Consider the following 14,486-nt stretch of genomic DNA (forward strand, 5'->3'; position numbering starts at 1 on the left):
TCAGTCCGTTTCCCGGGAGTTGTGCCACTTGGCTGAGAGATGTCTTAATTCCAAGACACTTTCAATGGCTCATAACGGGAAAACTAACAGGGGTAGACCCGGGTTGACCCCGAAATTTGCAAAGAAGAAAGGTTGAAGCAACAAGATGCCCAAAATAATTCGATAAAACCGCTAACAGTAACCAGCAATAAATCCAAGAAGAACGGCAAAAACAACACTCAAATCATCATGGCGGCCTGCACATGACCGAGCAATTCAAACTTGTCACAAACGCTCAAGAAAGCAAAATATTTCAAAGTAACGCAACTGCTATCAAGATAAAGTGTTCCAACAACTTTCCACGGCGGTATAGTGTCGAAATTACCAACACAAGCTCGGAATAAAGCGAAAATTTCACCACATATACCTCTGAAAACAGCTCTTTCTGAGCGCGAAAATCACTCTACAAATGACGCATTCTGATTGGTCGAATCTCGTGACGCACACCGCCTGAATTTTCGGTAAATGACTATCAGTTCACACGTGTCACTACTGGCTATCGTTGACAATAGCCGCTTTCTTGTATGCGGTTGCTACAGATCGCCAGGCAAATGCTTCTATTAAAAGAGCCCAAAATTTTAACAGTTCGGCACAGAAACTGAAATGAAGTGTTACACGAGGCCGCTAACTGACTGGGGAAAAGTTTCAGCAACTGCTTTTATGCGTGAGTCATGCTTTCGTACACAGTGTGTCCTTGCGTGCCGGAAGCAGGTGGGACGATTACGTCAAGATGTTGCCAAATATACTGCCTCTAGAATTTTCGGTAAATGACTATCAGTCCGCACGTGTCACTACCGGCTATCGTTGACAATAGCCGCTTTCTTGTATGCGGTTGCTACAGATCACCAGGCAAATGCAATGAGTTAGAAAAGGCTCTTTGCATGACTTGATCACGTGATCAACTTTCGATAAACACGAAAACAGTTCACTTTTAAAAAATTTTGTTAGCACAACCAGAAAGAGCATATTCAATTGGGTAACCTGAGAAGTTTCGGCCGTATATCTGAAAAGTAGCGATTGCAACGGCCGCCGAAAGTTGGAAGCATTTGTATGAGGTAAACAACTTTTGCCATCTAGACACGCTTGTATGGTTTTCCATACAAATCCTTGTGTAACCGAAGTCACGCGTATTAGTGTCCAACCGCTTTATTTTATAAATCACACTCCTACGGTACTGTACAACCAAAAATACAAAGAATACGAAATTACGAAAAATGTAGAAATCAGTGCAAAATAACAAATACATCAAAGAAAACGGAAAAGCGTACAAATGGCTAAAATTTACCTTAACGGTTTCTTGACTTAACGTTAAAAGGAATGAGCTGTTCTTGACCGATAAAAATTGTAAAAAACACTGAGCGACAAGACTAAGTTTATACCAAAAAACTTGACAGATTACGTAACATTACGCAACGATGGTGACACCAAAAAGAAAGTAAACAATATAACAAAAGAAAACTATAAACAATTACAACTAATTGCAAGTAGACGCGAACAAAAAAAAAAAAACAAAGAAAACCCTAAGTTCTAGAAGTTTCGCTTTAACACACCGGCCTCGAAAGGCAGACGGGCATTCAAGCCTTGCCTTTCTTAAGAAAACTAAGCGAAACTAGTAAACGAAACTTATTTAGAATATTCAAAAACCTTATCTAAAATTAACATCTTAACTGCTTTACACAGTTCGCAACGTATTTATGAGCTAAGTGATCACTGCAATCAGGGACTTCCTTTCCAGCAACTGGCTCCTTTTTGTCCAAAACCTCGAAGAGGTCTGTCTGTCCTTACAAGTTACATTGTGTGAACAGCTGGGATTAATTATCGGCAGCTTCCAGCAGCAAGCATATCTTTCTAATATCTCGCTTCAAAATTGCTCTGGCGGTTCTAACTGTAGCTTGTCGCACTGCACCATAGCGATCTGGTGTAACTTCTTCAACAACACCCATTGGCCACTGTCCACGCGGACTGTGCTCATCAGCTATGAGAACCAAATCTCCAACAGCTACATTCCGGCGCGGGCGAATCCACTTCTGCCTTTCTTGAAGAGATAACAAGTATTCATCTACCCATCTTCTCCAAAAGATGTTACTCAGGTATTGTGCTTGTCTCCAGCATTTTTTGTACTTGTCTGTGGACGTAGTGGAGAAGTTACCAGGGGCAACACATGCATTACGGTGAGACAACAAAAGATGATTCGGCGTTAATGGTTCCAAGTCATTTGGATCTTCGCTTGATCTTGTGAGTGGGCGGTCGTTCAGGATTTTCTCTACCTCGGCCATAACAGCGAGAAGGGTCTCGTCATTGACTATTTGGTTTCCCAGGAGAGCCCGCAGTATCTTGCGAACAGAGCGAATCATTCTCTCCCAGACCCCTCCTTGGTGACTTGCTTGAGGGGGGTTGAAGTACCATTGAATACTGCGCTTGCGTAAACTCTCTGTGATGCGTGATTGATTCCACATTTTAAGAGCTTTCTTCAACTCACATTCTGCTCCGTTAAAGTTGGTACCATTATCGCTGTAAACTTCTGTTGGTGCACCGCGCCTACTGACAAATCTTGAAAACGCCATCAGAAACGAGTCAGTCGTCAAATCTTGAGAGACCTCAATATGCACTGCTCGCATTGTTAGGCAGGTGAAAATGCACCCATATCGTTTAACTCGACTTCTATTCAACTTGACTGGCATTGGTCCGAAGTAGTCAATTCCAACTGCGGTGAACGGTGCATCTCCTGGCGTGACGCGAGCCATAGGTAGCGGAGCCATAATCTGTGCTTCCGGCTTTGAGTTCCATCTTCTACACTTGATGCACTTGCTGACCACTCGTCTGACGGCTGAACCACCTTTCAAAATCCAAAATTTCCTTCTAATTGCAGCAAGAACTTAACTTGATCCTACATGGCCTATCTGATGATAATGGCGAATAATCATGTGAGTTACGTGATGCTTGGTTGGAAGAACTATTGGATGCTTCATGAAACAATCGATAGCCTCTGCATTATTAAGACGACCACCAACTCTGATTAACCCATTAACAGCTATTGGATTGAGTTTGCGCAGTGGGCTGACGTACGAACCGTCACTAAGGCGTTTTCCCGACACTCTAGAGATACTATGGCGTTGCTGGGCTTCAGTCATCAGTGCATTCAACTCCCTCGGAAAGAACAGCCTTTGCACGTACTTAATGACCTCCACTTCAGCGTTTTGGATTTCGCGGACGGATAATTCTCCTCTTTTGACGTCTTCTTTTGCAATCTTCCCTGTGCGATACAGCAAGTAATTCTTGAAGCGGCTCAGCCAAGCTAGAGCCTTTTTCAAACCATACCACGAAGAGTAGTGACAAACCAACGAGTCAAACCCTTGATCTTGCATAACAGCATGCGCCTGGACTTTCTTCGACCTTTTGACGTTCTGGTCATTTTCATCAATCTCAGGAAGCTGGGTTGGCTGATTTGGCCACTAGCTTTCGTCCTTCAACAAAAATCTTGGTCCCTCAAGCCAAATCTTCAGTTTGGTACGTTCATGAGAATTAAACCCACGAGACGCGTAATCTGCTGGGTTCAGATCAGAGCTAACATAACGCCACTGAGACGGGGTAGAGATATCGTGGATCGTTGCCAGCCGGTTGGAGACGAATGTCTGGAATCTTGTGTGACTGTTGCTGATATACTGCAAGACAATAGTACAGTCAGTCCAAAACGTCACTTCATGTATAGGCAAAGTGAGTTCTTCCTTGATCTGCTTGTGAAGCTTTACAGCGACTGTGGCAGCCGTTAACTCCAGTCGTGGTAAAGTCACAGTCTTCAGTGGAGCAACTCTTGCCTTTCCCAGTAAGATGCTACAGGCGATATTACCAAGCGCATCAGTTAAGCGCAGGTATGAGACAGCCCCATATCCCTCTTCCGAGGCATCTGAGAAATGATGCAGCTGGACGGAACTGAGCTCGCCAAAATCTCTCGGTTTCACACAACGTGGTATGGCTACTTTGGTAAGACCAATGATGCCCCTTGTCCAATCTTGCCACTGCAGAAGGTCGTCTTCTTGGACTATGTCATCCCAACCAAGCTCGTCTTTGCATAACTTCTGAAGCAGTCGCTTAGCTGGAAGTATAACTGGAGCAGATAGGCCAAGAGGATCATATAGAGATGAGGTGACAGAAAGAATCTCTCTCCTTGTGTTGGCTGTAATATTCGGAATGGTCCTAAACCCAAAGGTGTCTTCTTCCGTGTCCCACTGCATGCCAAGGGCGCGATCTAACGGTAAATCTTCTAAGTCTAGGTTAAGGTTCTTCACTGACGGTGCTAGGTCTTCCTTAGCGACTGAGGACAAGATTTCTCGACGATTACTGATCCACTTTGTTAAGCGGAAGCCTCCCCTACTCAACAATTCTGGCAGCTGCTCAACTAATCGTACCGCCTCTTCAGTTGTTGCGACCGATTTAACACAGTCATCAACGTAGAAGTTCCTATTAACCCTATCGATGGTTTCCACATCGAAGTCCGTCTTGTTGTCTTCTGCGGTTTTCTTTAATTTCAAAACTTGCACAGCTAGGAGATGATTTAGCTCCAAAGAGGTGAACAAGCATCTCATGGTCTTCTGCTTCTTTAGAAAGATCGCCACCAGGCCACCACAAAAATGACAGAGCGCAAGTGTCTTGAGGAGACACTCTCACTTGATGGAACATCTTCTCTATGTCGGCCGTAAGACCTATTTGCTCTTGACGAAAACGAAGTAGTACTCCGACGAGATTATTGGTTAAATCTGGCCCTTGAAGCAGCTGTTCGTTGAGTGACGTATTGCGAAATTTAGCGGCGCAATCGAACACAACTCTGGTCTTCTCAGGTTTCTGCGGGTGTATCACAGGATGGTGGGGAAGATACCAGACAGAACGTGGCACTTGATGTAGAGATACTTTTCTCGCGTGACCTTGTGCAATGTAATCTTCAACAGCATCCTTGTACTTCTCTTGGAGAACTTTGTTCTTTTCCAAACGTCTTTTCAGAAGATTTAGTCTTTTTTCGGCCATTGGTCTGTTATTCGGTAGGCACGGATTATCATACTTCCAAGGAAGGGAGAGCTGATAATGGCCATCGACCATCTGAACGGTTCGTTCCATTATTGCCAGGGCTCTTCTATCTTCAATCGATTCGCCGAACTCCGCGTTGTACATTCGCTCAATTTGTGCTGACAGCGTTTCTTGACCTCCACTTAAGAAACTGACGGTCGCTTCAGGGTTGCTTGAACCGCCAACTGGTCCGATAAGTGTCCAACCAAGTAATGTCCGTGCAGCGCAAGGCTGTTTACGGCGACCACGGCGCTCTTCAAAGACCCAGTGCGTCTCGGGAACATCATTGTCGATTAAGATGGATACCTCTTTATCGAGCTTAGGTATACTTATACCCTGCAGATGCGGCCAATCGCGGATATCTTCGGTGCTGGGTATGCTTTCCTTTGAGACAGGTAACTTGTCAACAGTCCACACACGATCTAGTTGTATGCATTCATCTGACGACAATACTCTCACAGTAAGACTAACTTCTTCTCCAGACCGTTTGGTTCTCTCGGCATTAATGGTAGTTAAAGAAAATGACGTTGGAGAACCTCTTACTCCTAACTCATCCAGAAGGCGTCGTAGACACAAGGTGGTGTCAGAACCATCATCAATGAAAGCATATGTCTCCACTTCTCGTCCACCTTTAGCAGAGACTCGGACGGGCACAATCCTCAAACTAATTCTGTTTTTTCCGGCATTTGTCGCATAATCCGCCCCGGCCTCGATGTGGTGTGGACTTGCTTCAGCCAGATCTTCACGAGTCGCTGTTGGCCCGGTAACAGGATCTTCAGAATCACCTCTTGAAGTCTCATTTGAAGCTATGGGAGCGCTCAATGAATTAGGTGGGTGCAGCAAGGAATGGTGCCTTTCTCTACAGCCACTCAGCAAGCAAGCATCAAGACTCCTGCATCGTCTAGCGATGTGATTAGGCTTCAAACAATTTTCACACAGATTTTGTTTCCTAACAAAGTCCTTCCTTTGAATATATCGTTTGTCCCGGAACTTAAAACACTTCTCCAATTCATGTCTTCCATCGCAAAACTTGCATTTGACTTGACCATCCGTTGCTGACCTCTGATTTGAGCGTTTGCTGTTGGCTGTATTGGCTTGATTACTAACATCCCTCTCAACTTGAGTCAAAGCAAGCACAGTACCATCACCATCAGCTGCTTTTCTTGGTTGTTTTGTGACTCTTGACTCTCCAAGCTGGAATCCAACTAACTTCCCGAACTCAGTGTTTGCTATCAGAGCCCTTTTTTCGAGAAAGTCTGCCAAATGAGAGAAGGTTGGCTCAGAACCCATTTCCAAAATCTTCCCCGACTCATCCGCCCATTTTGCCTGCATGTGCACAGGAAGACGCATAACGATCTTCTTCAGAGTGTCCAAAGAGTTTATATCGGCTTGATAGCTTAATTCCGCAGAATTCAGCAAACAGATTCGCATGTCCCTTGCGAGCTGTAAGAGCTTCTCTCCATCAGAAGATTTTAGCTGTGGTCCTTTGACAACTTTATCGATGAACGATCGGATGATGACATGACGTTGTCCAAAATTCTTTCTAAGAATTTCACGAGCAGCTTTGTATCCTTCAGGCCCTGGCAGAATTACACAGTTTTCAATTGCCTCCTTAGCTTTGCCAGTGCAATACTGGATCAGATAAGATAGCCTTACATTGTCATCTGTAATCGAAGATTCCACCTTTAGCTCAAAATTCGTAATAAATCTGGGGTATCTTGAAGGATCGCCATCAAAGTACAAGAATTCCCGCTTTGGCATGTCCAACTTCTCAAGTCCAAGAACAACTTTATCGATAGACATCTGCTGTTGCTCCATCATCCTTTGAAATTTAACCGTTGTTTCGTCAGTGCTATTTCCAGTAACATTCTTCGCTTCCGGTGTGTCAGCTTTCACTTCCGGTAAAGCGTGCGGTTTGGTTTCCGGTAAAACGCATTTCTCAACATCCGGTTGACCAGGAACGGCGGAAAGTGACAATCCTTCCAAATATTTCCTCACGTTCTCGTGACCTCTAACTGATCCTTCGGAAGAAAAAACAGAGTCAAAATCAACCTGCTCCCCCAGTTTGGCTTCAATCTCAGCCTGTTCTGCGTCAATCCTGGCTAACATTAATTTGCTTCGAATGCTCAAACGTTCCTTCTCGGCTGACAAACGCGTGTTTTCTTCTTGTAGTCGTAACGCAATTTCACTTTCCTTTATCTCTTGTTGAGCCAGAAGCCTTTTCACTTTAAGCTGAGCCATTGTACACTTGACATTCCGTGCCGATAACTGACTTCCTCTTTTAGAACTCTTTTTCCTTGGGTGTAATTGACTTGGCGTCTTATCGCCGCCACTTGCATGATCTTGAGTCGCATTAGATGTTTTCGTTTCCAAAAAATCACTACGCGCGCCCGCACGGGAAACTGAAGGATTTGTATTCTGAGTTCCTTGAAAGGCACCCTCTAATCGTACAACAGGCGTTTTGGAGCTCAAATCAAACCCAGAAATATTCGCAATTCCTTCACCGTAAACTCCTCGACTTATTGGGGTGTAAACATCGTTTAACCATTCCTTGTATTTGTTTTCAAACATCTGCATTCGATAAACATCCTTGGCGTAGTCATGAGTAATACGCTCTCTATCCTCTTGCTCCCCAGACAAATGATACCACTGCGCACAAGCCCGTTTAAGCTTCTCGAATATGCTCACCAGCGAACTGTGCTTTTCAACAACTTCTTTAGAAGCAATTTGCTCCAAGAGTAGCGGATCTAATTCATTTATAATCCGCGCAATGTGTCCACGGTAGGCTATAATCGTCCGTCCCAAGCTGTCTCTTTCACCAACCGAAGACATCGTTAATGGTAATTTCAACTTGGAACTCCTTTGATCTGTCGCCAACCAGAGCGGCCAACTTTTACCAAAGTCGATCGTTAAGTACTATGTAACCGAAGTCACGCGTATTAGTGTCCAACCGCTTTATTTTATAAATCACACTCCTACGGTACTGTACAACCAAAAATACAAAGAATACGAAATTACGAAAAATGTAGAAATCAGTACAAAATAACATATACATCAAAGAAAACGGAAAAGCGTACAAATGGCGTATGACTAAAATTTACCTTAACGGTTTCTTGACTTAACGTTAAAAGGTATGAGCTGTTCTTGACCGATAAAAATTGTAAAAAACACTGAGCGACAAGACTAAGTTTATACCAAAAAACTTGACAGATTACGTAACATTACGCAACGATGGTGACACCAAAAAGAAAGTAAACAATATAACAAAAGAAAACTATAAACAATTACAACTAATTGCAAGTAGACGCGAACAAAAAAAAAAAACAAAGAAAACCCTAAGTTCTAGAAGTTTCGCTTTAACACACCGGCCTCGAAAGGCAGACGAACTGATGTATAAAACCCCAGGCGGTGTGCGTCACGAGATTCAACCAATCAGAATGCGTTATTTGTAGAGTGATTTTCGCGCTTGGAAAGAGCCGTTGTCAGAGTTGTATATGGTGAAAATTTCGCTTTATTCCAGTCTTGGATAGGTAATTTCGACACTATACCACCGTGGATAGGTGTTGGAACACTTAATTTTGATAGTAGTTACGTTACTTAATTAAATATTTTGCTTTCTTGAGCGTTTGTGACAAGTTTGAATTGCTCGGTCATGTGCAAGCCGACACGATTATTTGAGCGTTATTTTCGCCGTTCCTCTTGGATTCATTGCTGGTTACTGTTAGCGGTTTTATCGGATTTTTTTGGTCATCTCGTTAGTTCAGCCATTCTTCTTTGTAAATTTTGGGGTCTACCCGGGTCTACCGCTGATATTTTTCCCTTTATGAGGTGTTGAAAGTGTCTTGGATTGAAGAGATGGTCTCAGCCAAGTAGCACAACTTTCGGAAAACGGGCTGAGAAAACATACCGAAACGGAAGCTGGAAGCGAGTAACACCGCCAAATCCAGCGTTTGTTCCGTTTTAAACCAGGATAGGTAAATAAGTTTGAATATTGTAACAACCTTTGGAAACAAAACATTTTTCATAACGCAGTGCGGAAACTAAAAGTGTGTCTCCAAAATAATTTGCATGCCCTGTGTGCTATGAGTATGAAAATCTTCTTGTAAGCTTAATAAGCTTACGTGAAGGGAATATAATTTGTTTTAAGAGCGACGGTCAGGAAATATCGACCATCGAGTGGCAAGAGTTGAAAAATCGATTTCTTTTTTTTTTTTTCGACTATAAATAGCTTTTAGGTAGATAAGTAATCTGATGTAAGTTGTTCTCGCAAAAAGCCTTTAATTTTCGCGAAAAGTAAGAATATCAGTTTTCGTGGTCGGAGTCTCAAAATGGCCGTATTTTCAACCCGAAATTTGCTAACATCAACTCTCCTTGCGTTCGCAAATAAAAGCGCAAGGAGAAATTTGAACACTTTCCATCAATAGAACAACTCTTCTTCTTTCACTAGATGATACTTTCAAAGCAGTATCAAGACTCGTTGAACTGACATAATTCAAAAACGACCAACAGGTTTTAACGGTGACAAAAACTTTAATTTAGTAGTTGTTTTCCGCGGCATTATTTTTCCTGTGGTATAGCTCCAAATTTTCCCAGTCCTCGTTTATTCATACATTTAAATATTCATCTAAAACATACCTGAGAATTGGCTTGGGTTCCTGAAGGCAGCCTCCAAACGAAAACATCGGAGTCCGGTAAATTTTGTGAAGCGTGACCTAACTAACTTATTTAACGGCACCAAGTTTCCTCGATCGTAAAGTATCCTTAACGAATTACCATTGTTAAAGTCCTTATTTTTCGATAAAAAGTGAGTACCAGATTACTAGCACGTTTGATTTTTTCTTCTTCAAAACTGACTGTCGGCATCGAAATGTTACTCTTTCAAGAATTCCGTTGCGTTACTACCTTGATTCCGTGACTGTCATTTTGACGGCTCCGTCTCTCCAAATGTATGTTATGTCACGTGCAGTCACCTAAAATCTCACCTTTGATCACCTTCGAACCGGGATGAACTTATTGAAATTTCCTTATATAGCCAATAAGCAAGAATCTAAGGCCACTACGAGATCTTGAAATTTCTCCAAATCGCTCTCTTCCGTTATGTGTTACAGAAAATAAGGAAGCCGTGTTTTTATCCAGGGTTTTGATTCATCTCTCTCACGAGCTCGAGATGTGTCCTCGATCGTGTCGTGATGAAAATGAGGACATTAACAGTTTTACCCATGAACCTTTGTGGGTCGTGACGAACAACGCCTGATAAAACCCGAAAGGAACTCCTTTTAATTGGTAGCCTGCGTAGCCTGGCGGTTTTGTCGAGCCAGACACACCAGCGGCGAAGCCGCTCACGGTTTCTCTGCCTTCGCCCGCCTTTATTACTTAGCGCGCCCAACCAAAACCGCCATGCTACGCAGGCTATTTAATTGGGGATTTTAACTGAGATATGTACAGGAACTTTGTCGAAATACGACTTCCTAATAAAAATCTAGTTGATTTTGGTCTTCGGTTTTGCTTCATAACCAAAATAACGGAGCCCTCACGGGTAACAGATAGAACAAAGAGCTTACTTGATGATATTCTGGTCAGTCACGCAGAACGCTACATAAATTCGGGTAATTACCAGCTTGGTTTAAGCGATCCCGATCTGGTCTTTGTTGTTAGGAAAAATATACTTCCACGCCCAAAGCCACGCTTAATTGAATATCGCAAGCATGATGAACTTTGACAACGCGGATCAGGGCCTGTTTACATGGAGGTGGGGTACCCTAGGCAGGTGAGGTTACCGGCTTAGATGGGGTAAGAAATTAACCCTCCTTTACATGCAATCTTACAACCACGCCATCCCGGGTGCACTTTCTCAAGATTATTGAATGGTCGCTAAGCACATAAACAAGAAATATGCTGGCAAACCACGTGTTTGGCAATTAATGCTCTTCTCTTCTCTTCTCTTCACTTGCTGCTCTTGCTGCAACCGTCAGTGCTGTGGCTTTTTACCGTTTCCTTTAATAATGATGCAAAACCACCGCCAAAGTGAATTTTGCGCGAATTTGATGTATCACGAATCGGACCCCAGCTAGGCGGGTTACGTCACCTTCAAAGTTTACTTAGCAAAATTTGACCCTGGCTGCGAGGGTTACCCGGTCTGGCAGACCAGGCTACCCGCCTTGGCGGGTCACCCCACCTGTCATGTAAACGTGATCAAATTACAATGAGATATCATATGGAAAGGCGGGCTACCTCACCTACCTGGATTCCCCCCACGTCCATGTAAACAGGCCCTGAGTTAAAAAAAAAAAAAAAGAAAAGAAAAGAAAAGCGCACCTTGGGGCACGGCGTATTGTTTCTCGGATGTGGACGATATCTGGGGTCACTGGAGCGCTCTTTATCCCTGGATCCCACCTGATTCAACGCGAAATTGCCCGGCGCAATCGGCTGTTTAAACGCTACAGGAAGAACCCAACTAGGAATCTCTGTCGCGTATAAGCAACAGCGTAATAACGTCACCTCGCTAAAGAGAAAGGGTATCAAGGAATTTTGTAGTAATGCAACATCTGATGCGAAACACCCTGGGGAGTTCTGGGAAAAAAGAAGCCATTACTCCCTAACTCGTCCTTGTCCAAACAGAACAGCGTGACATTAGTAGAGGATGTCAAAGGTCTGAAGGAGCCCAGTGAAGTGGTGGAGGTGTTCAACAACTACTTCGAATCGATTGCTGTACCTGAAACCCACCGCGGCAGCGTGGAGAATTTTAGTGATCATCCGAGTGTTCTTGGGACTGCGTCAAGACAGGTGTTGGAACACCCATTCACCTTTTAACCAGTAAGCTTCAGTTATGTGAAAGAGATTCTTGATAATTTAAATCCACGAAAGGCGCTTGGCGCCAACGGCATTTCACCGCGTCTTTGAGGCTCTTGGCACCAGTCATGGCCGAGGAGATTACACGCTTAACTTTTTGATTGCTAATCGCTCTTAACCAGACGAATAGAAGTGCAGCAATTTGACACCCGTGTTTAAAAAGGATGGGGACACGCGAAAAGAGAACTATCGCCCCGTGTCGGTCTTTACAGCGTTGTCAACGGTCTATGAGAAAGTTATGTACGATCAACTTTCTAACACTTTCTGTTGCCACTTGTCACAAAACCTCTCTGGATTTCTAAAGAACCATGCGCGTTGCACCGCTCTTCTGAGAATGACCCAGGATTGAAGAAGGAGAATTGACAACAGAGAGTCAGACATGGCCGTGGCCGTTGATTTATCAACGGCAAGATTGAAAGCATATGGTCTCTCTCAATTCGCCTTGAGTTTGATGTCATCCTATCTTCTGGGTCGTAAACAGAGGGTTTGTTTGCACGGTGTGTCCTCAAGTTAGTCAGAGTTGAGGGCGGGGCTTCCACAGGGGTCCCTCCTCGGGCCACTGTTGTTTTAATATATTCATTAATGACTTGAATTACGCGGTTCCGGACGTGTCTTTGAGATTATACGCTGATGACACGACTCTGTATGCATCAGATGTCTCGCCCATTGCCGTGCAATTTGTTGTGAACCGGTGTCTCAGCCGCCTGTCGGAGTGGGTTCGATACAAACTATTTGCTGATAAACAATGCCAAGACGCAAGCCCTTCCGATCGGTCCTTGCAAGTACGATTTTGACTTAACTTTGAATTGTTCTGGCGTTACTAAACTTCCCTCTATTAGAATCTTGGGAGTGGAACGTGATAGCATGTTGAACTTTAGAGAGCATGTTTCTAGTCAGCTAAAAAAGGCGTATGCGAAGACCAGCGCACTTACTAAGGAGAATTAGGCGTTAATTTGTAGCTATGGACGTTTGCTAGCATTATACAAGTCTTTCATTTACCACATCTAGAATGCTGTAGTCCCCTCCTGTTATAGGGGCGGGGCAAGTCCAGGCCAATAAAATTGAAGACGCCAATCAGATTATATATTAAGGACACTGACAGGGCACGGGAAATCATTGTCTTACAAAGAACTCTTAAATATATGTAAGTTGGACACTTTAGACAGTAGGAAAAAGCAGCACTCTCTGATCCTGTTATTTAAATGCATTAGGAATATAGGGCCGAAATAAATTAGAGACTTTCTTAGCATAAGAGAAACATCTTACAATTTAAGAGGAAGTGGTGTTAATCTTTGCTTTCCCAAAATTAATCTTAATTTTATGAGGAACTCTTTTACTTTCAAGTGCGCTCAACTATGGAATAAACTTTCCGAAGATGTCAAGCTGCCCGATAATGTTAATATTTTTAAGTCTAGCTAAGCAATTAAGTTGTAATTTTTACATTTTTAGTTTTCTTTTGTAATTTTTATAATTTCTTACATTCGTATGTACAAAGATTATAGATTATATATTAGTTTTTATACATATATATACTAGATATTATTATTATTATAATTGTAGAATTAATGCACGTTCGTATTTTGAACGAGTACCTGTGCTCTCAGACGATAACCTGGTTAAAAAAATTATTGTGTCGTATTGTATTGCATTGTAGCGAAACAGCACAGTACGAGCTAGTACGCGTGATAGTTGATTTTAGCGACAAATGTTGATGACTTAGACTACAGAGTTTTTTTGACTTGTTTGTTAGATCAAAAAGTGAACTAACGTGGTCACAAAAACTATCGATGTCATTTACTAAAATTTAATCATTCGTCAGCGTTTCGCAAGAACAATCACTTCTTTTTCCGTTATTCGTGACCTCACGAGACGTTTTTCGAAATTATGAGAAAGTCCAGCAGACTTTTATAGCGCGAAAGGTTTTTTTGGGATAGTCTGACGACGTATAAAGCAAATGATAAAAACAAAAATGGAGGACGCACGAAAGGCATGTTTCGTCGATAAGTGTTAGTGTTGAAAGATAATCCGATAAGAAACTACTTACTCACTGACTCACTGATGTCGGAGACAAACATCATAGCTGCGATTACTAAAAGACCTGGTAACATTTCGGAACTTATATTAACATCTCTGGATTTAAAGTAGCGGTAGAGTTAAATATATTTTTCGCCAGCGGCGTACACAAGCAATCAGCCAAGCAATGGATTTTTACGGGTGGGAACCATCAAATCGTCAGCGTTCATTATTATTTTGATATGTTAACCATTTTTAAAAAAATCGCGTGCTTTATTACTGCCACCGTGAAAATCACAAGATTGTAGGTCAGTCATTTAACTGATAACTCGAGACGAAACTGTGAAGAGGCTGCAAATTAACAGAGTTAAATACTTTTATATTTAATTTAGTTTAGATTATTTTTGTCGCTAGTCTTCGTAATGTAACTTTGGTGCCGAGGGTCTTGATGAGTCAATAATTTGGGTGTTCCCTTACTTCCGCTCTTACCAATGCTCGTAACGCAATACAACTCGTGTCAGTGACCG

At 42.7% G+C, this 14,486-nt stretch overlaps 2 protein-coding genes across 2 annotated transcripts; both read right to left on the reverse strand.

Annotated features, from left to right (window-relative positions):
* Positions 1 to 1,850: 1,850 nt before the first annotated feature.
* Positions 1,851 to 2,798, reverse strand: LOC140932126 (uncharacterized). The gene has a single exon (XM_073381773.1). The coding sequence runs from the start codon at positions 2,796 to 2,798 to the stop codon at positions 1,851 to 1,853; it is 948 nt and encodes a 315-aa protein (XP_073237874.1).
* A 693-nt stretch (positions 2,799 to 3,491) lies between these two features.
* Positions 3,492 to 4,271, reverse strand: LOC140932127 (uncharacterized). Its single transcript, XM_073381774.1, has one exon. It carries the CDS (start codon positions 4,269 to 4,271, stop codon positions 3,492 to 3,494), a length of 780 nt encoding a protein of 259 aa, XP_073237875.1.
* Positions 4,272 to 14,486: the final 10,215 nt, after the last annotated feature.

This window comes from Porites lutea, chromosome 3 (assembly GCF_958299795.1).
Source record: "Porites lutea chromosome 3, jaPorLute2.1, whole genome shotgun sequence".
Lineage (NCBI taxonomy): Eukaryota > Metazoa > Cnidaria > Anthozoa > Scleractinia > Poritidae > Porites > Porites lutea.

Coding starts and splice junctions, on each gene's coding strand:
- LOC140932127 (XM_073381774.1), bottom strand. CDS start 4,271: ATGCAGTGGGACACGGAAGAAGACACCTTTGGGTTTAGGACCATTCCG.
- LOC140932126 (XM_073381773.1), bottom strand. CDS start 2,798: ATGGCTCCGCTACCTATGGCTCGCGTCACGCCAGGAGATGCACCGTTC.